This window comes from Callorhinus ursinus, unplaced genomic scaffold (genome assembly GCF_003265705.2).
Source record: "Callorhinus ursinus isolate GAN/ISIS: 27379988/994484 unplaced genomic scaffold, GSC_fseal_2.0 scaffold2, whole genome shotgun sequence".
Lineage (NCBI taxonomy): Eukaryota > Metazoa > Chordata > Mammalia > Carnivora > Otariidae > Callorhinus > Callorhinus ursinus.
This window is the reverse complement of record NW_027397064.1, coordinates 55,842,220-55,865,078: the sequence shown is the minus strand read 5'-3', so window position 1 is coordinate 55,865,078 and position 22,859 is coordinate 55,842,220. Positions and strand designations below refer to the sequence as shown.

Below are 22,859 nucleotides of genomic sequence, written 5' to 3'. Positions count from 1 at the left end.
TAAATTGGAGGACCTATAATAAACTGCATTTGAATATTCTGACATCAAATTGACAGAGATTCTTCCCTGGAATTAATTTTTCTCTATTTTTTTCCTACTTAAAGGACTATTACCCATAATGTTTTCAGAGAACACAAATCTTTTGCCCTAAGAAGACCACAGCATAATTTAAGAGAGAGAAAGACAAAATGGAATATTTTTAGAGATGAACAACCACCATCGGTTGTTTTAAGTATGTGAAAGGCTTGCATGCGGAAGAGGATGGTATTAGGACCATTGCCAACGGGAGGGAGTTGAAAGCAGGCAGATCTCTGTTGCGCACAAGTAGGGTGACTGTTGCATCTGTCCACCAGCAGCTGCCTGCCGAGAGAAGCGGTGATCCTACAGTTACTGTGTATTTAAAAAAATGTGCTGTAGGAGGAAGTCTTGTTAACATGACCCTTTAGAAGATCTAGAAACTCTTAAGATTCTATGGTTCTCGATATAAAATTATGTTTACTCATTCAACAAGTATTTACTGAGCACCTATTTTGTAAGTGCGAGACTCTCGCAGGTGCTGTGAGAAAATAAACACGAGGGCGAGAACTCCCCGTCGTAAAGGGGTTAGTCTAGTAAGGAGGACGAGACATAAGTGCAACCTTCCAGCATGAAGGAAGGAGGCTGTAGACGAGGTCCTGGGGAAGTGTGATGGGGAGATGGAGGAGAAAGATGGCCTGGGGGCTGAGTGGAACAGAGGGGAGGAAGAGAGGGCATCGGAGGAAGGTCTGGAAGGATGTGGCAATGTGGACATGGTGCGGGCAGGAAATACGCACCTGAACCTGTATCAGTATCTAGTTAAAAGTTCTTTTTAAAGTATGTGCTGTCAATTCTTTTAGAGAAAAATTCAAATAGAAGAAGGAAAAAGACTTAGCCAAGCATAAGGGGTGACTCAGTGGCAGAGGTGAGGGAAAAACTGCAAATTCTCATCCCAGGCTTCCCTTCAGGACATTTTAAGTTGCTTGGGACAAAGAACCCTGGGTTTTATTTCTGAGTTTATCTGACTCACTCAGGGTTACACTCTGAGTCATATTTTCTAAGATCTTCTGGGAACAGAGCTTGTAGAGTCCTCGGCCAGAGAAAGATTCCCGCACACGTTCCTGGCAGCGCCGTTTTCACCGTGGTCAGGGAAAAGCCGAGCGCTGGCTTACTGAGCAGGCCTGTGAGAGGCACCTGTCTTCCAGCCTTTGCACCGGGGGGATGGGGTGGGGTGGGGTGGGGGGGGCAGCAATGTCTTCACTGGGGGGGGAGGGGGAGAGGAAGCGAGGAAAAAGGGCTCGGTAGTCTGACACTTCCAGGTGGTTCAAGGGCAGTTTCCAGGGGATTATGAGGACCTTCGGGCCCTGAGATGAGATGCCCTGGCCTCCACCACCCATGTGTCCCTTTTTCATTTCCCGTAGTCACTCCCCTCCAGCTTCCAAGCGGCAGCATGTCCGAGGGAGGCTGCAACAGCAGAGCTCAGACAGCTTTTGCAGGAGAAAGCTTTAATGTGAACTCCGAGTTTCTGTTGGCAAGAAATGCTAATAAATGCCAGAGAAACCCGAGCCCTAGAGAACAGGGCCCCTGTCTCCTAGGGACTGAGTGATAAAAAGGTTCAAGAACACCTGCATCAGGAAGGGTCAACTAGCCCTGACCATCCTTTGGGAAGACTTCCTGCCCTCCTGCCTTCCTCCTGTGGGTAAGTCTTCTGTTCCACCAGGGAAGCCAGGCACTGGGCCGAGCGGAGAGAGTGGGGGCTGGGGCTAATTAGACAAAAGTGAGTTGGAATGCCAGGGCCACCTCCTCCAGCGATAGGACCTTGGGCAATTTACTTAAACCGTGTAACATCTTCCTAAAATGATATCCTGGCAGAGTGCCCGGCTGGCTCAGCTGGAAGAGCAGGCAACTCTTGATCTCAGGGTCATGGTTTGAGCCCCACGTTGGGTGTAGAGATTACGAAACTAAACTAAAACTAAACTAGAATGAAAAAAAAAAACAAAAAACCCTAAAACGACACCGTGACTGTAAAGCGCCTAACATGACTCCCGGGACCTAGTATATGCTCTGTAAATCTTAGCTTCTCTCGTCTCCCTTATGTGCCCATAAAGGTAAGAGAAAGGCTGTATCTATGTGTCTAAAGAATGAAACAGACTCTACTGCTACAAGAGACGCAGACAAGGACACAATGTTCCATAAACAATTAGATCAAAAGCAAACACGTACAATAAACATTGATATTGTATATAAGTATTAGGCCATGGTTTTGGTGTCATGGCAATCACACATCAAAACAGTTGAAATTATAAGAAAGAATCTATCTTGATTTAGGGAAGTTTCTATCCTATGATGTGCTTTGAAGAGCTCTTGGAGGTAGGACAGGGGCTTTGCTGATGTGAGACAGGACGCCTGTTTCAGATACAAACCCCAGAACCCTGACAAATGGTTTGGAAGGTTAACCGAGGCAGCTGAGGTGGGTGTGGGGAATGAAGGTGAAACAATGTGCGGGTGTGGGGGGCAAGAGGCCTTGAACCCCAATAAGGAAGGCTTGGGTTTTTCTTCTACATAGATGAGGCGGTTGTGTAGAGTTCAGAACCTGGGTTTGAAGGACTGCTTTGTCCTCTGCAAATGGGGTGCCCTTGGCTTTGGCACAGAAGCCAAGTTTCAGTTTTACTCCAAAGTGACACTGGGCACAGGAACACTGTCCACTTGGCCCTCAGTGTTGTCCTGGGGATCGGGGCAAACTGTGGACTGAGCACCCCTTTTGTGATGTAAGTGTGTGTCAAGTGCTGTCCATGTTCACAGCCATCAGACTTCTCTCTCTGGGGCAGAAACGTCTGGCCCACAAAACAACCACCATAAGCTCCCGCAGACAATTTTCATGATCAGCACTGAATCCATCCCAAAATAAGAGGACTTAAATTCCGATGGAAGAGATCTAGAGTCTTTCAGGCTCCTAACATGGACATTTGTACAAATCAGTGTAATTCTCCTGGCTGTTCTCTACATGAGAGCTGGGCTGACCCGCAAGAAATCAGGGCTCCAGGGAACTAACCACAGAAATTCTCAACAAAAGCACTGAAGGGGAAACTAAAAATTAGAACAAAGCAAGTCTGTACTTCACGAAATTTCCAAGTCAAAAAGCAAATCAGTGTTACTAAGAAAGTGATGTTATTATTTAAAGATCAAGACAACATATGGTTTTTAAGAGAGAAAAGCGAATGATAGAAATAGCCTATCTTTTCTAAAAAAGGGCAATGCTAACACTTAAAATCTGTTAAAAATTCCCTTCTTTAAAAAAAATGAAGTGTGAATTACAGGTATGAGTTTTGCACCATAAATAAAATTTGGCATATGAGCCTTTGCTTTTTTTCTCATTTGCATCTCAACTAGAACTTAAAAAACCACTTCTTGATCTAAAACAGTGCTCCTTAAAGTATGATCTACGGACCAGTGCCAGTTCACAAATTGCTTGCTAATGGTCTGTCACAGGGTAAGGACAGAAATTGAAAGCAAGAATTTAGAAACTTTTATGGGATCTGATAGAGCAACTTTTATGACTAGCTGAATCTAGTAACAAAATAGTTTGGTCCTGTTTTTCAATTTTATTTTTCTAGTTATTCATTTTTATTTTGTAGAAGTGTTGGTCCTTATCTAAGGAGCACTGGGAAAAGCCTTATTTTGGAAAATGAGGGTTAGCACATTACAAAGAGGCTTCTGATGGCAGAAGTCACAAATAACTGACATTAGAGAGGAGTTCAAAACTCTTGAGTATATTAGCCGTGCAGAGAGGTGAGGGGAGATATTTAGTACGCGTTCAAGACACGCAGAAAAACTGGAGAAGTGAGTACCAGGAGGAGGCATTCTGTGAGGTTATTCGGAATTCGCGCCTTCATACTTACTGGCGGACTCGATAAACTTCGGGTAGGCATCATACGTGATGAGTGGGATTGGGAGATCCCTGAAGTATAGTTTCAGCGCGCCGGTGATGATGTTGATGTCTTCATACATGTTCACAGAAATATCTGCCTTCTCACCATCTTGGAAGGATGTTAAAAACAGTAAGAGTTAAGTACCTGGATGCAGAGCACTGTTTTCATAACATCTCTTTGTATACAGTCTTTAGAGATTGGCAATGCGTCAGTTTTTAATATCAAATTCAGTGTGCTGATGTATATAAATGATCAATTTTCTGTGGAAAGCAAAACCTTTTTTTAATTTTCTATTCTGAAGTTATTTTTCCAGGTTTAACTGGGGGGGGAGGTACAAGAGGACAGAGGTCAACAGCAATATTTGTAAATTCCAGCAGTACTTGAGAATTCCTAGGGGAATGATGTGGGATTGCTTTTTCTTTCTTTTTTAAATAAACCTAGAGGTTTGAAAAATAACAAGAAAGGCACTCCTAACTTAAAAAAGGCCACCTCTGACTCACCCCCGGCTCTGACACATGACCATGACGTAGGGATGTTGTCTAAGCCCTGGGGGTAGGCAGATAGTGAGAAGTACGAGAATGAAATGAAACAAAACTTCAGAGTGCTGAAGTAACAAGAGAAGTTATAAAAGAGAAGAGTATTTTAGAGGTGCTGCGCCTTCAGACTCGAGTTAAGCTGGCCTTCCTTTACTACCCTGCATTTAGTCACTGGTTAAAATACCTGAATTTTCATCTACAAAAGATTTAATTAGCGCCTACTCTGAGCTGATCTTATACTAGATTTCTTTTATTCCGTTTGGCTTATGAACGATTTCTAGCAATTAAAAAGCAGCCTCTTCCCTACACAGATATTAGAATGGCGAAAATCCAGAACCCTGATGACAAATGTTGGGAGAGGATGTGGAGCCACAGTACTGTAAAGTGCTGGGAACGCAAAATGGTACAGTCACTTTGTGGGGTGGACGGTTTCTTACAAAGCTAAACATACTCTTACCATATAATCCAGCAATCACACTCCTGGGTATTTACCCAGAAGAGCTGAAAACTACTTATGTCTACACAAAAATGTGGTCACAAATATGTAACGCCACTTTCATTCATAATTGCCAAAAAATTTGGAAGCAATTGAGATGCCCTTCAATAGGCGAATAAACTGTGATGTATCTAGACAAAGGAATGTTACTGAGCAGCAGCAAGAGAAGAGCTATCAAGCTATGAAAAGGCATGGGAGAACTTTAAATGCATATTGCTAAGTAAAGGAAATCAGCCGAAAAAGGCTACATACTCTATGATTCCAACTATATGACGTTCTGGGAAAGGCAAAACTATGGAGTCAGTAGAAAGAACAGTGGTTGCCAGGGGCTCAGGGGGAGAAAGGGAAGGAAGAACAGGTAAAGCACAAATGATTTTTATGGTAGTGAAAATTCTGTGTGCCACTGTAATGTGGATATATGACATTATGCATTTGCCAAACCCACAGAACTGTACAACATAAAGAGTGAACTTCAGTGTAACCTACCGACTTTAGTTATTAATAACGTATCAGTGTTGGTTCATCAGTTCTAACAAACATAACTAAACTAATGCAAGATATTAATAACAGGAAACTGGGCTAGGGGGGCATGAGAGGAGAGCTTATATGGGAAATCTCTGTACTGTCTGTGAAATTTTGTAAGCTAAGACTACTGTTAACCTAAAACTGTAACCCCAAAACTACTCTAATGAAGTCTGTTTTTCTTTAAAGAAGTCTCTTTTAAATGCAAAATACCATGGCCTATCAGACACTCGCATTCAAGTGTGAATTAGATCACCGGTATCTGTCTTTCATACTTGGGTTGAAATCACGGGCAGTGGCAGTACAAATTGGGATAGACCACTTTCTGGGAAGAAAAGGCAATGAAAAATGCTTCAGTGGGGGACCTTAGGCAAGTGTGTAGGTCCTAGGGGCCCAAAGACCTGGAGAAGAGGATGGGAGAGCACAAAGGGAAGGTAGAAGAATTAAGAAGGCAAGTATCACCTCTCTCAAAATTTTTATTCAGGAAAAAAGAAAGAATACTGGTATTCTCTCCTGCCACACGGTTCCTGTTTCCATTATCTATTATTTTTCTATGAGAATCCAAATTTCAAATATCCTGTCTCATTATAGGGTACACATCCAATTTTTGGTTTGGAAAATAAAGTCGCCAACCTTATAGTTCAGTCATATGACAGGTTAAACCGAGTTTGGAGGGTGATCTGAGAACCCTTCTACCATTCAGCTAGTTCTTTCTATAGTAAGATATTATATTCATCGTATCTTAGTCCACTTTCCTTTCACTTCTTACGTTCTACGCCACGGCACTTTTCAGGGCCTTGACAAGGACAGCCTCAGGGTTTTTGCACACTCTTTTCTTGCCGAAGTCTTTACATATCCTGTTTCTTTGCTACTCAACCATTATCTGGTCAACCTCTAGTCTCTGGAAAAGCCTCTTTGATCTCCAGCATCCCCCCAACCCCAACAAGCTAGGTTATGTTCCACAGTTACAATTTTCCTTTATGGCACTGATTAAAATAAAATCAGTGATGATTCTGTGGTGGGGGAATCTAAGTCATTAGATTCTGGCAGACAGCATTGTTGTCCTAAGTTAATGAACATGCTGAAGAACATACCCCTGTCAAAAGCCATCTTGACATCTTCAATTAAGTCACTAAATCCTGATACTCGATACAGTCCTTCAGAATTAAGACCTGTAAAAATAAAGCAAGGGAGCTAATTAGTTTCTTTGGAATTACGCCTTTTCTCCAGAGTTTAACTTCTTCCCATACTTCAGGCTGGGGAAGTAATGTGCCTGAAAGAATGATTAAATATACTTGTTTAGAAAATAAAACCACTGCACTCAGTTTTTAAACTCTGACCTATTGTTACCTGACTATTTGTAATTTGGCTCATCACTTAGTCTAATTAGATCACTTATGTTGAGTCTTAAGGGAAATAATTCATCGCCCCAATTATACCATAAATTCTTTTACATAACCGAAGACTAAGATAACCATATTAATAGGCCCATACCAGAGTTTCCCAAATGGGAAATAATAATGAGGATGCAGCTCTGTTTTTTGGCTTAGGATAGTTTTAACAGAGCATTTACACCTTTGCTTCTTGGACCTAGAAAAAAATGTAAAAAGTGAAAAACAAATTGCTATCTACATGTCAACTTTTATAGACTAGAAGATCCATCATCCGTAAAAATATTTAAGCATATTTCCTATAACTAGTTAAATGTACCTTAAGATCAAGCTGGTTCGTTATTTGCTAAATTAACTCATTTCAGACTTTCAGATCTTTTGACATCTGAAATCATCCCCCCCTAAACTTACAGAAGACAACTGGATTATGTCAATGAAGCACCCAGAAGGGCATTAGAACTTGCATTCATGGTGCATTACAACTGCTGAACCACACTGGAAACGCCTCACCTCTAGATTCAATTTCCCTGATGCACATGTCCACCACCATTGGTCGCTTAGTGATATGGGCTTTCACGAGTGTTGTAAGGTCACAACTGTATACCTTCTTGACATGTTTCAAGTCTGGCTTACAGTCATTTGGGACCATCTTGGAACACTGCTTATGAACATTCAAACCACAATCTAAAAAAAAAAAAATAGAGAAAGGAAAAATTCATCAATGTTTTCAGAGTTTTGAGCATCCTGGATTGTTTATTTTAGCAAAAGACACTCCATCCAGCTTGAGTTAGGCTTAAAAGGGGACTAGCTTCCAGTAGTTTCTGCAGAGTGTAAAAACATTCTTCCCATCTTTTCTCTTGGAAAATTTTGGTTTTAAGTCAGCAGATGAGAATTCTAGCTCATGCTTCATCGCTTACTTGCTGTGTGATCTCAGGAGACATTCAACCCAAATAAAACAAAATTAATAAGTGTTTAAATGTCTACAAAATGTAATATTATGCCAAATAGGCAACTTAAAATTGTCCATTTCCTTGAAGTGACATAAAAATTATATTTGATGTGGGATATATAATTATATTTTAATATGTTGGATATGAAGAGGAATCAGATCTCCAAAAGTAAGAGTATCCCAGGGCCCTCTTAAAATCATGCTGCTCATATTCATATGTATTCATAAGCCTCGAGATATATATAAAATAATTTAGTGGCTAAAAATAGCCACAGTTGTTATTTACTATTAGCACCAGCTTACTGATGCCAAGCACTAGTCCAAGTGCTTTACATTATTTCCATCAAGCTCACAAAACTCTATGAAATAGGTACTGTTTTTCTTCTCATTTTATAAATCTGATGAAACCAAGCACATAAGTGTTAGGTAATTTACCCAAGGTCATGCAATGAGTGTGTAGTGGAGCTGAGATTCAAGCATTATAGATGTTTCTATGGTCCACGATTTTAATACATATACCATCTTGCCTCTCCTGAAGTGTGGGCCTTTGCTTTGTAATTTTACAACTTCTAAGATGCTAGAACCCAAACACCTTCTAGTTAATGTTAGGAGATATTTGATTTTCAACAAGAGAGCAACGGAATTTTAGAAGGGACAGAGAGGAATTCAAGTATTTTGCTAAATTAGAGTGAAGAGTGTTAAAACCATCGCTGAATAATTTAAAATAAATGTCATCTTTGTTTTTAAAAACATAACCCATTTGATGTTTTTCTTAAGAACTTGATGTTGACCCCTTGTAAATATGATTCGATTATATCCAGGTCTTAACGAAACAATTTGAAAATCCTACAAGTCCATGACCACTGCTTGTGGTCACTGGGCAAGCTTTAGTTTTGCTTGCTCTTTCAGCAAATGTTGGTGATTATCATTGTAATAATGACTTGGTAGAGCTGCGGTCTAGTTCTATACAGCAGTAACAATAAACAGAGATAAGGAACATTTGCCAAAATTTATAAATGGAATCATTCTTTCATTAACTATGTAGACACTGCCAACTTGCAATGAGTACGTAAGGCCCGTGTGACTCAAAGGGAGGAATTCCTATGTAGCGAGCACCTCCCATGTGCAGACAAGCTAGGTATCGAGGGACACTGAGTCTTTGCACACGTGTGTAAGAGAACAGCACTGGAGATGGCATGGCCAGTGCCAACAATGCCCAACATTATCATCACTAAAGAATAGCAGCTGCTTCTTTGAATACAGAAAGGGGCTTCCAGAGCACAGAGCTTAATCTATACTATCAGAGGAAATGACCCAACAACATTCTGTATACTTAGACAATGTCCAAATGACTACATTACCCAGACCCCCAATTCCTCTTTATATCTCTGTTAGCTACAGATAAAATTTCTGATTCAATCATAAGGCATATCAATGGCAAAAGGTCCACTTAAAAGACCTTGTTTCTCCTGAACATTTTAATGTTTTCTATAACTTCTATAACTTAGAATTAGCTCTATCATCTATTAACTGTACGATTTTGAGTGAGTTACCTTTCCTGTGCCTCAGTTATGTAAAATAGGAATAATATTTATTATTATCTATCCATTATTATGTTCATGTGAGGCTTTAATACTAATATATGCAATTTCTTATGTGTAGTAGGTTAGAAGTGTTTACCAGGACTATGCTGTTGTCATTATCAAGAAGAAACTTTTGAGAGGCCTTTTCTATGCAGCACCCCAGGGTCCGTTAACATGGTATTGTCCTAATCAACTTACGGTCAGAAGCTAGGTGGAACTCTGAGCCAGTTCTGTTTGTCACATGTGAATGTGACAGGACCTGGATGACTGGGGTGATAGCTGCTTCCTCTTTACTGTTCTCATACATTTCATTTACATAAAAGTGTCTCCAAATAAGTACTTCATTTTTCTTGGCTTTTACCAAATCTAGGGAGTTTTCAGTCACTCATTTTTCAAATATTTTTTTGGCTTCTATCCTCTTCTGGGACTCCAGCAACACAAATGTTAAATCTTTGGCTATTCTGCTACAGGTCTCTGAGGCTCAGGTCACTTTTCAAAATCTACTCTCTCTTGTTCGGGTTGGATAATGTCTATTGATCTATCTCCAGGTTCACCAAGTCCTTCCTCTGTTACCTCCATTCTGCTATTGAGCCCATCTGTCTGGTGAGTTTATTGTTAATAAAATTTTCAGTTCTAAAATTTCTGCTTATTTTTATCATTTTCTTTTCTTTTTTCTTATTTTTAAAGATTTTATTTACTTATTTAGAGAGAGTGAGAGAGCACGAGGGGGGGAGGGGCTGAGAGAGAAGCAGACTCCCTGCTGAGCAGGGAGCCCGATGTGGGACTCGATCCTGGGACTCCGGGATCATGACCTGAGCCAAAGGCCGTCGCCTAACCAACTGAGCCACCCAGGCACCCTTTATCTTCATTTTCTAATTCCTGTTTTTCATTTGTCTCAAGAGTGTTTATAATTGCTTGCTGGAGCAGTATTATGATAGCTGCTTTCCTTGTCTGAGAATTCTAGCATCTAGGTCATTTCAGTATCGGCACCTGTTGATTGTCTTTTCTCGTCTGAGTTGAGATTTTCCTGCTTCTCAATATGAATTCAATTTTGAATTGAATCGTGCATATTTTTGAGTGTTACAAGAAGACTCTGGTTCCTATTGAAAATCTCCCTTTCAGCAGACAGCCCGTTGGGATTTAGAATGCATGTCCTCAGGCACTTCTGTAGGCCAGGGTTCAAACCTCAACCTAGTTTACAGAGCCTTTGTAGTGCTACTGTAGCACTTTTTTGCCCCCCCCACTTGTATGTTACCCCAATGGCAGGACTGTACCCCACATTCTTTTTTTTTTTTTAAGATTTTGTTTTCCAACAGAGAGAGGGAGAGACAGCGAGAGAGGGAACACAAGCAGGGAGCGTGGGAGAGGGAGAAGCAGGCTTCCCGCGGGGCAGGGAGCCCGATACGGGGCTCGATCCCAGGACCCTGGGACCATGACCTGAGCCGAAGACAGATGCTTAACGACTGAGCCACCAGGCGCCCTGTACCCCACATCCTGGGGAAGGAGAGGGCCACCTCCTAGTTACTGCAGGGTGAGGATGGAAGCCAGGGTTTGCCCAGAAACCTGCCTGAGAAGGAATGCCAAGCCGCGTGGAACTATAGGGTACATGTGGAAGACAAGTTAATGCTCCTGGTCTCGGCTGCCCCATTACTGCAGGTCAGCATCAAGACAGGGCTCCACCCAGACTTGGGCTGAGAGGGTGCTTTTTCTACTACGTGGTAGGGACAGAAGTCCAGGTGCCACCCACAGGCTCAGCCAGGAGGGGTACCACTTTCTTCCTGTGAGGCAGTGAGGAATGACAGGGCTCCATTCACTCCCGGGGGAGAGGCGCACCCTGGGGACTACAGGGCGGGGCGAAGCCAGGTTCTGCCCATAGACTGCGGCAGTGGTGGGGCAGGGGGGAGGGTGCGGTGGCAGCAGCACTGTGCCTTGTTCGTGATGCTCACCTGGAGGACAGCAGGAAGGATGGAACGGTTTGGCTGGCTGGGCTACATTTTCCCAGGGCTTTGGCTAGGAAGAGCAGGCTTTTCTGTGGATTATGTTTTTGTCTGTGCTTGTTGGCGATGATGGGCTGTGGGCTGCTCCTGTGCCCAGGCTGGGGGTACACGGGAGGGAGGAGAAAAAGCCAACCCCCAACCACCAGGCAACTTGCTGAGTTCCTTGGGTTAGCCTGCCTGCTTTTCTCCATTTTCAGAGTCTTCTCATAGTTGACGTATAGATTTTGTACAGGGTCTTTTGTTACTAATATTGTGAAGAATAAAATGAAACCTATTTATTCATCTCATCCAGAACCAGAAGAACTCCTACACAGGATTTTAAATGTATAAAAGCAAAGCTTCATAATTTCATATTAGTGTGTCTTATACTTTGTGTACAAAGAAGCAACAGATCCAGTTGGAAAAGGCTGTTGGTAACAGCCTATCCCAGTGCCTTCACCTTACAGATAGAGGCAATAAAGCTCCAAGAGGCTAAATGACTTGTTCAGGTTACTCAGCCAGAAAGTGCTAGAACTGTGATGTAGCCTTGGCCTCCGGATGCCCCGCTTGTGCTCTTCCCACCAAGTGATGCATGCCACTCTTCACTGGCAGTGTATCATACACTCTGCGTTATGGTTTTCAGCCCTGAAGATGAATTTGCTAGTTTCAACCTCTTATTCAGTAATGTTTGTTGTACCCATTATTTGCTGTATATACTTGAGTTTAAAAGACATTGCTATATTTTACTGTTTTATATATATATGATTTGGCAAGGACTTTTTTATATCCATGTACTATTTTAAGTTTTTATTTTAATTCCAGTTAACACACAGTGTACAATAGAGTGATTCAACACTTCCATACACGACCCTGTGCCCATCACAAGTGCGCTCCTTAATCCCCATCACCTGTTTCACCCATCCCCCACCCACCTGCCCTCTGGTGCCCAGCAGTTTGTTCTCTATTGGTAACAATCTGTTTCTTGGTTTGTCTCTCTTTTCTTCCCCTTTGCTAGTTTATTTCCTAAATTCCACATATGAGTGAAATCACTGGCAAGGACCTTTAAAAAGCAGTGGTAGAAGCTACCCATTATATTCTTGTTATTGTCATATTCTTTCCCTATGTATAAATTCCATATGGAAAACCATTACAAAGCAAACCAGTAAAATTTTGACACAATATCAAAACCTGTGAATGGCACTAGTGGTCTGATATTAACACTAACCTTTTTACTTTCAATAATTGGAGTTACCTACCACTTTAAACATTAGGCTCCTAGGATTATTTGTGACTCAGTGAAAAGTGGGTAAAGTGATGACTGAGCTCAGATTTAGGAATTAAGGAAGAGGGAAATGTTTTCTAAACTGATATTCTTTCTTCTATTTGAATAAGATTGAACTATGGGACAACATATTCTCAATTTTAGAAATAAATTTCAAAGGCCAAATTTTTGGTGGCATTGGATACGAAGTCCTTCAGACAAACACAGGATAGGGCAAAGTCATGAAAATAAAGCATCTTTATACCCTTAAGTTCACGGTGCAATATACCAGCTCTGAGCTCGCTCTGAAAATCGCTCCTGCAGGGACTAGCCATACATCAATATTTCAGTTTGCCATTAAGACTTTATTTGGTTTTCATACTTATTTATTAACGTCATATAACACCTCTATCGTTCCATTTCTCCCAAGGAAGCTCTATACTATAAACAACAACAAAAGTCCATAGAAGATCATTTCCTTTGTTGCATCTCTTGGTTTAGTAGGTTATTTTTATGCTACAATTAAACCACATTTCCCCCTCCTAATCATTCAAGTTAATAAGCATGGACTAAACCATATGAAAGGAAAAATGAAAAAGCTCAAACTGCATTTTATTCTGTCCTTTATTAATGTTTCTATTAAACTACTGACTTTAAGCTACTCTCAGATTTCAGATTTCCTGGGGCTTGATTTCCCTAAAAAACATGTTTCATATCTAGAAAGCACAAAAATCTATCTTTTGAAAAAAGGTGATATTATTTACATTATATTGATAGACTTAAGGGGTAATGTTAATGTGTGTTTTGAAAGGAAAGATAATTGCTCATTCTTTGAGTGTTCATATTTTATTTATTTTTTTAAAAGATTTTTTTTAAGTACTCTCTATACCCAATGTGGGGCTTGGACTCACAACCCCGAGATCAAGAGTCGCATGCTCTACCAACCAAGCCAGCCAGGTGCTCCATGAATGTTCATATTTTAAATAATTGTGAATGAAAGTTTTATTCTAAAACGTATCCCTTAGATGCCCCCCCCTTCCTGAATCCCCATCCAGGAAAAGTGGGAATAGCCCAATTCTAATATGTATCAGAAGTCATTACTTTCATAAGCAAAATTAAAAAGAATAACTTGTTCTCTGGGATATTTGTGAAAATACTGCTATATGAAACTTCTAAGCAAGTCTAATCAATTTCTCACTGGTAATTTACAAGGACAGCAGGGGCACCTGGATGGCTCGGTTGGTTAAGCATGTGGCTCTTGGTTTCTGCTCAGGTCATGATCTCAGGGTAGTGAGACTAAGCCCTGTGTGGGGCTCTGTGCTCAGCACTGAGTCTGCTCAAGATTCTCTCTCCCTCTCCTTCCCCCTCTGCACCGCCCCCCATGCTTGCTCGCTCGCTCTCTCTCAAATAAATGAATAAATATGATCTTTAACAAAAAAAAGGACAAACATAACTTTTTAGGTACAATCAAAGCAGTAATTAAAATATTACTTCCACTCCTTCTCTTCAACCTAAAAGCTAAGTCCTTGTATACTTTAAGCAATGAATATGCTTTTATTAGGAAAAAACTCCCATTCCGTGTGTGTGTGTGTGTGTGTGTGTGTGTGTGTGTGTGTAAGTAACAGCATGCTTTTGACACACTGGAAAAATAGAGTCACTTGAATAACCAATACCAAGTTGACGTGTGATTTACAATTATTATCTGGCTTAATTCTTAGACTATTCTGGCAAGGCTAACTTGAAAACAACTCAGGAATGCTGGTGGAATAATGGTCTTTTTGATGGGAGGGGTGTTTGGCAGTCTCAATGATTATAAAACAACAGATTATTTTAACTTACAAACTTACATTTCGTAGAGAAAGGACAAATGGTTTGGGGAAACTATTTTGTCTGAATGAGGCTCCTTTGAACTTTGCTGTTAAAAACTACCGGTTGTGCTCATAAATATTTTGGTCGGAGCCCCACTCCCAAGCTGCAGTTCCATAGCTCCCTGCACCCTCCTTGTACTCTTTCAAGCAGTTTTTTTTTTTTTTTAAAGATTTATTTATTTATTTGTTTGAGAGAGAATGAGATAGAGCATGAGAGGGGGGAGGGTCAGAGGGAGAAGCAGACTCCCCGCTGAGCAGGGAGCCCGATGCGGGACTCGATCCCGGGACTCCAGGATCATGACCTGAGCCGAAGGCAGTCGCTTAACCAACTGAGCCGCCCAGGCGCCCTCAAGCAGTTTTGAGGGAGGCAGACGTTGGTAGATGAAGAGGATGTTTCATGCCTGCTCCGGAATCTGGTGGCTGGTGTCGCAAAGGCCGTGTCTGCACTGACTGGCCCTCCGTGGCCCCCTTTGGCAGCAGCGAGCTTAGCAGCCGGCCTAGAGCTTGTGGGGCGGAAGGGACAGCTTGCCTCTTACTAGCTGGATTCCGTCTGCTTCCGACAGTAACTCTGCCAGCCTGGTGACTGGAACACCACCCAACACTTCACATGATGTTTAACAACAAAAAGTAGAGGGGGTGGGGAGATACAAAACTGAGGCTTGTGGGAAACACTCCCTGAAAAATGCCTGACGAGCTCTCTTCTGCCTTGGTGGATTTTGAAACAAGACAGCAGAACAAAGCAAGCTGTCTTAGGATCAAAAGCAGATAAATACATCTCCTCTCTGGTAGGCAGCTAGCCTGCCCTCTGCCTTTGGAAGTGGTATGCTGCATGTTTAGTGGCTAGTGTGCTAGTTCCCTAGCGGTGCGGTGACAAATGACCACAAACTCAGTGGCTTACAACATTAGGAGTTTATGCCCTAGTTCTGGGGCACAGAAGTCCAAAGTCAGTTTTCCTTAGGTGGCTATCAAGGGGCTAGCAGGCCCGTGCCCCTTCTGGAGGCTGCAGGGGAGGATGTGTTCCTCTCCCCCTTTTCCAGCTTCTAGAGGCTGCCCACCTTCCTCGGCTCCTGGCCCCTTCCTCCCTCTCCAAAGCCAGTGGTACAGCATCTCCTCCCTTTTCTGACCCCTGCTTCTGTGCTTTTTTTCAGACTCTGCCTCTTTCTTGTAGGGACCCCCGTGACTGTGATTATACTGGGTCCACCCCAATAATCGAAGGTAATCTCCTCATCTCAAACCCTTAACTTTAATCACACGGTTCCTTTTGCCATTAAAGGTAACATATTCACAGGTTCCAGGGATTAGCAAGTGGACTTCTTTAGGGAGCCATTTGTTCAACCTACCAGAGTTCTCTCTCTTTATAGTCTTAATTCTTTGCATTCTGTTTTAAAGTGGAAGGCTCAAAGGTCAGGATGAGCCATTTCAGATCTAAGGATTCGTTGTCAGAGAAAACAACTAATTCAAATGCCAACCTTCACATTTAAAAAAGTGAGTTGACTTGTTCTTCTACACTAATATGGTTCAAATCACAGAATATAATGTTTTTACGGACAAGGCATAAAAATGAAAAATTTCCTCAAGGCTTTTCTTTCAATTCCTGCACAGTTGTGCAACAAGCTGTAGAGGCAATTAAGGCGGATGGCTGTGGGAGGGGACAGATCACTTTCTCTTTCCTTTTCCTTCATATTATTACTATCATAAAGGTTCCAAAGCATTCTTTCAAACATGATTTGGGATTGTAGCATATTGTCAAAGATTATCCATACACGTACCAATTCTCTGCTAACATAGCAAACTCAGAACTCTTATGTAGATGGGTTTCATATTTCAAAACTTAAGTGATACACATCATTATTCCAGTAAAAGAAAAGCTTTTAAGTTAGTGACACAAAGTCTTTAAGAAACTGTTGCAAGGTCTTGGCTGGTCTGGCTGTGTCATAAAGGCAAAACATGCTGATTGAGACCAACATTCCTTAAGCAGGTGATATGTGCTCTGGAAAGAGCACTCCATTTACCTCTGAAAACCCACAGTGTGGATGGTCTTAACATTACTTTACCAATACTTGAGGTTCCAATGTGTTCTCCTCCAGTTCTAAGGCTTACGCCCACAGCCTCCTTAATCTCATCCTGACTCGGTAACCACCAGTTGGAGGCTGACAAGATTATCCTCATTTATTCTCCGGACAGACTTGCAAATGGGGTTGTCATCCCTCTAGGAGGATGGAGGAGTCACACTGACAATCTGAGCTGAGACACTCTTTGATAGATACCTCTACACGGTTCAAAGTCAACACATGGGGAATTCTTATCCGTGTGTGTGACAGGGAGGTCCTTGAATGGATTGGGCTAATGATGTATGCCTGGAATCTTATCATGCCTTAGTGATGCTAAGGGGATAATAACTGAAAGAAGGACTTGGAACATTAATGTGCAATGCATATTGTACCTTTTTTAAAAAATGCAGTTTAGAAGTAAGAAAAATCAGACCCTAGAAATTTCTGCACATAATGGGCAACAAAAATATTCCGCTAAAAATCATGCCATGGAGTTGGGGGTGGGGGCGCCTGGGTGGCTCAGTCCGTTGAGTGTCTGACTCTTGATTTCAGCTCAGGTCATGATCTCAGGGTCATAAGATCGAGCCCTGTGTCAGACTCTGCACTTGGCGGGCATAGAGTCTGCTTGAGATTCTGTCTCCCTCCACCCCTCCCCAAATAAAGAAATCAAAAAAATCTTAGAAAAATCACGCCGCAGGGGACTTCCGGGGAAGATGGCAGAGCAGGAGGGTCCTTACAGTACACTTAGCACGATGAGCACTTCGGAATGTGTAGAATTGCTGAATCACTATATACCGTACACCTGAAACTATAGGATACGTGTATGCTAATTATACTAGAATTAAAAATGTTTTAAAAATCATGCCACAAAAGAAATGTGGGTTTTTAGCGATAAACTTGACAGAATAACTACAGTTACCGTTTTGAAATACTTTACTTTTAGTATACATTTTTAAGTGTTAAGCTTCATGCTAAAAGACATGTAAGAATGTATTTTTTAGTTTTACAATTTAAATAGCAGAAAGAAATGTCTTTGACCAAACACTGTAATTTAAATGTTTATTTTTAAGCCTATGTCAGAATTTAGAGTAGTTTGAATAAATGGGCAATTCTTGGTATAGTTGTTTTATACAAATGAATTTCACATGATTTTGTGAATAACTTATTTTCATAAAGCATTTCAATAAATCCCAGAGTTGGTTATTTCTTTATGTGTAAATCTTCAAAGTTTCTAAATTTATAATCTAAAACTACTATGGTCATATCTTATAAAAAGGATTTGGCATATTCAAGATTTCAGAATGTCACAAGCAAAATATTACTGACTAAGTGGTTTTTCAGAATTTGGTAACCATCTTTGAAGATAAATTCACAGATTTTTAAAGCTTCAATTTGATTTTGCAAAAAATGTAGTAAGGACAATCCAGCTTAACAAGTTATCTTTAAAATTCAGTTTCCAAGGCAACAATCATAGGTCCCTGTACACTGCTTTAAAAAAATCATTTTTATAAATTTAGTTACTGTAACATCAAAGGCAAGAGTTAAATATAACTGCCTTACTTTTATCTCCTTTTATCAGACTTTTTGAACAGGCCGACTTCTTTCTTTTCAATGGACTAATACCAGATCCCTAGTCTGCTGCCCACTAAGTACAAGAAGGTTAAGGGCAGATAAACTGCCAATTTCCAAAGTGGCTGTCTGTGAATCTAGCCTACTGCATGTGTGTTAAGAGCAAACCAGGATCCAGAAGCCCATTGTATATGCATAACAGCAAATCTTATAACTTACTCCTTCTAACTTTGTAACTCAATAAAGCAAAAACGGAAGAGCTCTTACCTGCACATTTCACTCCCTGAGCAATGAGACCCCACATGAAGTTGGCACAGTACTCACACCAGTGTGGCCCTCTGAATGTATGGACCTGAAAAAAGAGTAGTGAGTGACAGAGTGGCCAGAGGGGAAAACACACGGACGAGGAGATTGTTTTCTGTCAAAGCACTGAAATACAAACCATAGTTAGTACCGAAGAGGCGCGGTGTGGCTACATTTAGAAAAACCTTGGTTGACTGGAACTGACAAGCAGTCAAAATTTCTGCCAGAGCTCGATTTCTTCTTTGTTTCATAAATGGTGATACATTAAAACCAGTATTCTGTGATTTACTTTGCAAAACAATTTCTACAGTGGTTTTCCAACTTGTCCCCTCCAGCTGTAAGCCTTATCTCTGAGTTACACAAATACTGGCATTTTCTGAGTGCTATGGCACGGAGGAGGAGGAGGAGTGGCGAAGGGTATGTCTGGGTCCCATCAGGATTTTGTTGGATGACCTACCTTCTGTGACCACAGATGGTGAACGTGATACTTGGTGACTGGTCACAACTGGATCATCAAAAAGGGCCAATTTCTGTTCAAAACCATTTGATACTTACTGTGTTAGTTAAGGGAACGAATATATTTTAGAAACTGCAGAAGCTACAGTTAATCAGAAACCCTATTTGAGTGTAGTAATTATGCACGAATCATTCCAGCCTCAGAAATGTTTTACTGCATTTGATTCCTTTATCCCTAAGAAAGGAATCCCCAAAGAGAGGATTCAAACGCTAAGATACCTCTAGACTTTTCTGTATAGGAAAGAGAAGCCATTCTAGCTTAACTCAGATGAAAAAGTATTGGTAGAAAAGAGAAGCAAGGAATCCAAACTCCAATATTAAAGAAAAAAAGAAAAAAATCTGGAATATTATCACAATACTTTGAGACTTCTAAGGAAAAAAAAAATTTCTGAGCAAATATTGGCTGAAAACACACTCAAGAAATAAAAAGGGAGAGGGAACCAGGAAGTCACTGATCTGTGTGTCAAGGTACATTTACCTGAGAAAATTTCTTATATGTATGATTTCCTCCTGCAGAAAACAGAGTGAAAATCACAAAGTGTGGTGATTTGGCTCCAACATAAATATCTGCCAAAACAGCTACTGCAAATAATGAAATTCGCCATTAAGATGGTCATTTTTGCTACTGTTCTTTTTTTTTTTTAAAGATTTTATTTATTTATTCATGAGAGACACAGAGAGAGAGAGCGAGAGAGAGGCAGAGGGAGAAGCAGGCTCCCAAGGAGCAGGGAGCCCGATGCGGGACTCGATCCCAGGACTCTGGGATCATGACCTGAGCCGAAGGCAGACGCTTAACCATCTGAGCCACCCAGGCGCCCGCTACTGTTCTTTTTATGTATCAAGTAGGTAAATGATTTTTAAGATAATATATAACTTATTTTTTCAAACTTAAGATGCTATTGAACACAAGACTTATAATGAATGTAAGATGCATATATTCCATTTAGAAAAACCAAGCCAAGTAAATTATGACAAACCATTGATTATAAGAGAAATCCCAATTCCAAAGATGTTAAAATGAAAAAAAAAAAATCCATATTATTAAGATCAATGAGAAAAGGTATGTCAGAATTCAGAATACTAATACTGGCTAAATAAGGCTATCATGGATAACCTGGTGTTGGTTCCTTCCAAGGAGGTATGTGCTTGTGACTCTGGTCACTGCCAAGGGAGCTTGAGTACAAAATGTGTTGATTTTGAAAAGAAGGCCATAATCTCTTCTATGTCTTTTATGGAAAAGCATCAGGAATGCAGACAGTTGCTTCCGGATTGTTACTGATGCTCAGTGCCTGTAAATTGAAAGCATTTCTTAGAGTTTCTAAAGCAGAGCCCAGATCAACATTCAGATAGTCTGTGATGTCTTTGTGTTTGTGTTCCTCCGAGTGAATAAAACTGGATAAAGTATACAGTCTTGCTTTGCTTTGAGGGGAATGAGTGAAACAGCACTGACTTGTATAAAAAAAAAGTTATGTAGGGGCGCCTGGGTGGCTCAGTCGTTAAGCGTCTGCCTTCAGCTCGGGTCATGATCCCAGGGTCCTGGGATCGAGCCCCGCATCGGGCTCTGTGCTCAGTGGGAAGCCTGCTTCTCCCTCTCCCACTCCCCCTGCTTGTGTTCCCTCTCTCGCTGTGTCTCTCTCTGTCAAATAAATAAAATCTTGAAAAAAAAATTACATAATCACAAAATAGTTATAGAAGCATGATATTAGTTTTAGGGAATGTTTTTGGGATACCCGCTGGCTTAGATGGTGCCAGATCTCAGATACTCCAGTATCACTTGACTTGGTGAGGTTAATAGAAATGGACTAGAAGCATAGAGGAAGTAAGTCCCAGTCTTGTACCTGCCAGGTATCTCATGATGAGGGATCGTAAAGTTCCATGTGGGAGAGCAAAAACAGAGTAGATGATGTGAGGTAACTTAAAACCGGGCTTGTGGCAGACAGCACTGCATATTGAAAGGTTATGACAGAACCAAGTCCCTTCCCCACCTGTTTGGAAGGGTGGGTGTGACATCTGGGAAATCTTGGGACGTTTCTTCATCTGACAAATACCGAAGGAAGGATTTGAACGGTCTGAGCAGGCTGGCGCTCTGACTGAAGGATCACGTGTGAGATCAGAATGCAATCTCTAGGAAATGGTTATTTATACCTTTCCCCCTTGGACGGTGCTTTATAAGGGTGTCCTGAGCCATGTGGGACTGCTGCGTGGTTTTCTCTCTGTTTAAACCACTTGGAAGGTAGCTTATACAGCTCTCAGGAAACGGTTCTAGAAAGGGGACTGAAGCACCGGAAGCTTACTAAACATCTACTTGTGTAACAGGGTTTGACTGGATTCCCTTTTGAATCTTTAGAATTCAAAATTCTTAAATTTTGTTTTGTGACCTCTATGGCTCGACAATGGACTCTATTTGTAAAAATGGAATACGGTAGCCTTTTTTGTCTTTTTTATTCCCCTAGAGGTCATCAAAACAGGGACTTCATTCAGTGGTCATTCCTAGTCATGCATGAACATTTTTTAGGTAATGACAAACACAAAGATAAAAAGGATGCTGGCTCGAGGGATTCACTGTAGGTTTCTCCCATTACATACAGTGTGAAAACGCTCCGGAGAAAGTGCCTGCAAAGTGCATGGGAAGCTGGGGGAGAGGCACTGTGCAGGCTTAAGATACACCCCAAGAGATGGGTCAGCCGGGTGACCTGTGGGGCAGGACTGGGGTGTGTGTGTTGGATGGGGTGCATTAGGAAAATTCCTTGATTGTTCCAAGGAAATCAAAAGTACCTGGCTTGAGCCAAACAGTGGTATGTTTAGAGAGTCATAAGGAAGTTCAGCATGGGCACAGGTGGGGATGACCACATGGCAAGAGTCAAGAGAGGGCCTTTCTTTTCCATGCCTACAGATTCATACTTTGCCCAGTGAACAATGCAGGGCCACTGAAGATTTTTAAGGTGAGTGACACAGGCAGGCAAGGCTGGCGGAAGACAAATCGGGTAGGAGGCCATGTGTGGCAGGAGTCCAGGTAACAGACGGTGTGGGCTGGAACTCAGGCAGCGGTGACAGAGGAAGTGGTAAAGGAGTTATGTAGGCGGCAGAATCAACAGGCCTTGGTGACCAGCTGGATCAGAGGCACAGCAGAGGGGAAGAGCGCATCAGCAGCAGGAACAAAAGCAGAACAGGCTTCGAAGTGAGGAGGGAGGGGGATGGCAGATTGCAGACTTCTGGGAAAGAGGGGGTAACTAATGGAGTACAGTTCCTGAAGGTGGCAAACGGAGACAGGATCCAGGGCAGAGGGATTAGCTTTGAATAAGAGAATTATTTTCCCCATTCCCTGAGTTGGAAAAAGGGAAGGAGGGGAGCGGATGGCTATCAGGAGTCATGGGGCCTGGAGGCCAGAAGGCTAAGGGAGTTCACTAGCCAGAGTCTCTGCATTACGATGGGAGTTCAGGTACTAAGCAGATGAGGAGTTTGCGGAAAAGGGGGGATAGGAACTGGAACTGGCCAGAGATTCAGAGAAGGGCTGCTGGACGTGAAAGTAAGTTTCTTTCTTGGATGACTCGAAAGTCATACAATAAATGTCAAGTGCATTAAAGAAAAAGTAACAAATACTTTTTTATTTTTACTTATTTATTTAAGATTTTATTTGAGAGAGACAGAGAAACAGCATGATAGGGGAGAGGGAGAGGGAGAAGCTGACTCCCTGCTGAGCCAGGAGCCCGATGCGGGACTCGATCCCAGGACTCTGAGATCATGACCTGAGCCGAAGGCAGTTGCCTAACCAACTGAGCCATCCAGGTGCCCCAACAAATACTTTTCTTTTTTTTAAAGATTTTATTTATTTATTTGAGAGAGAGAGAATGAGAGACAGAGAGCGCGAGAGGGAAGAGGGTCAGAGGGAGAAGC

At 41.6% G+C, this 22,859-nt stretch overlaps 1 protein-coding gene across 3 annotated transcripts in view; it reads right to left on the bottom strand.

The window, feature by feature from the left end:
• Positions 1–22,859, bottom strand: part of CHN1 (chimerin 1) — a 195,002-nt gene that overhangs the window by 5,114 nt on the left and 167,029 nt on the right. For all 3 annotated transcript variants that reach the window (XM_025849933.2, XM_073882258.1, XM_073882261.1), the window contains 4 exons: positions 18,414–18,498; positions 7,400–7,573; positions 6,593–6,670; positions 3,915–4,052 (listed from right to left, as the gene is read on the bottom strand). In XM_025849933.2, the coding sequence (XP_025705718.1) occupies positions 3,915–4,052; positions 6,593–6,670; positions 7,400–7,573; positions 18,414–18,498 (475 nt within the window). The remainder of the gene's footprint in view (positions 1–3,914; positions 4,053–6,592; positions 6,671–7,399; positions 7,574–18,413; positions 18,499–22,859) is intronic.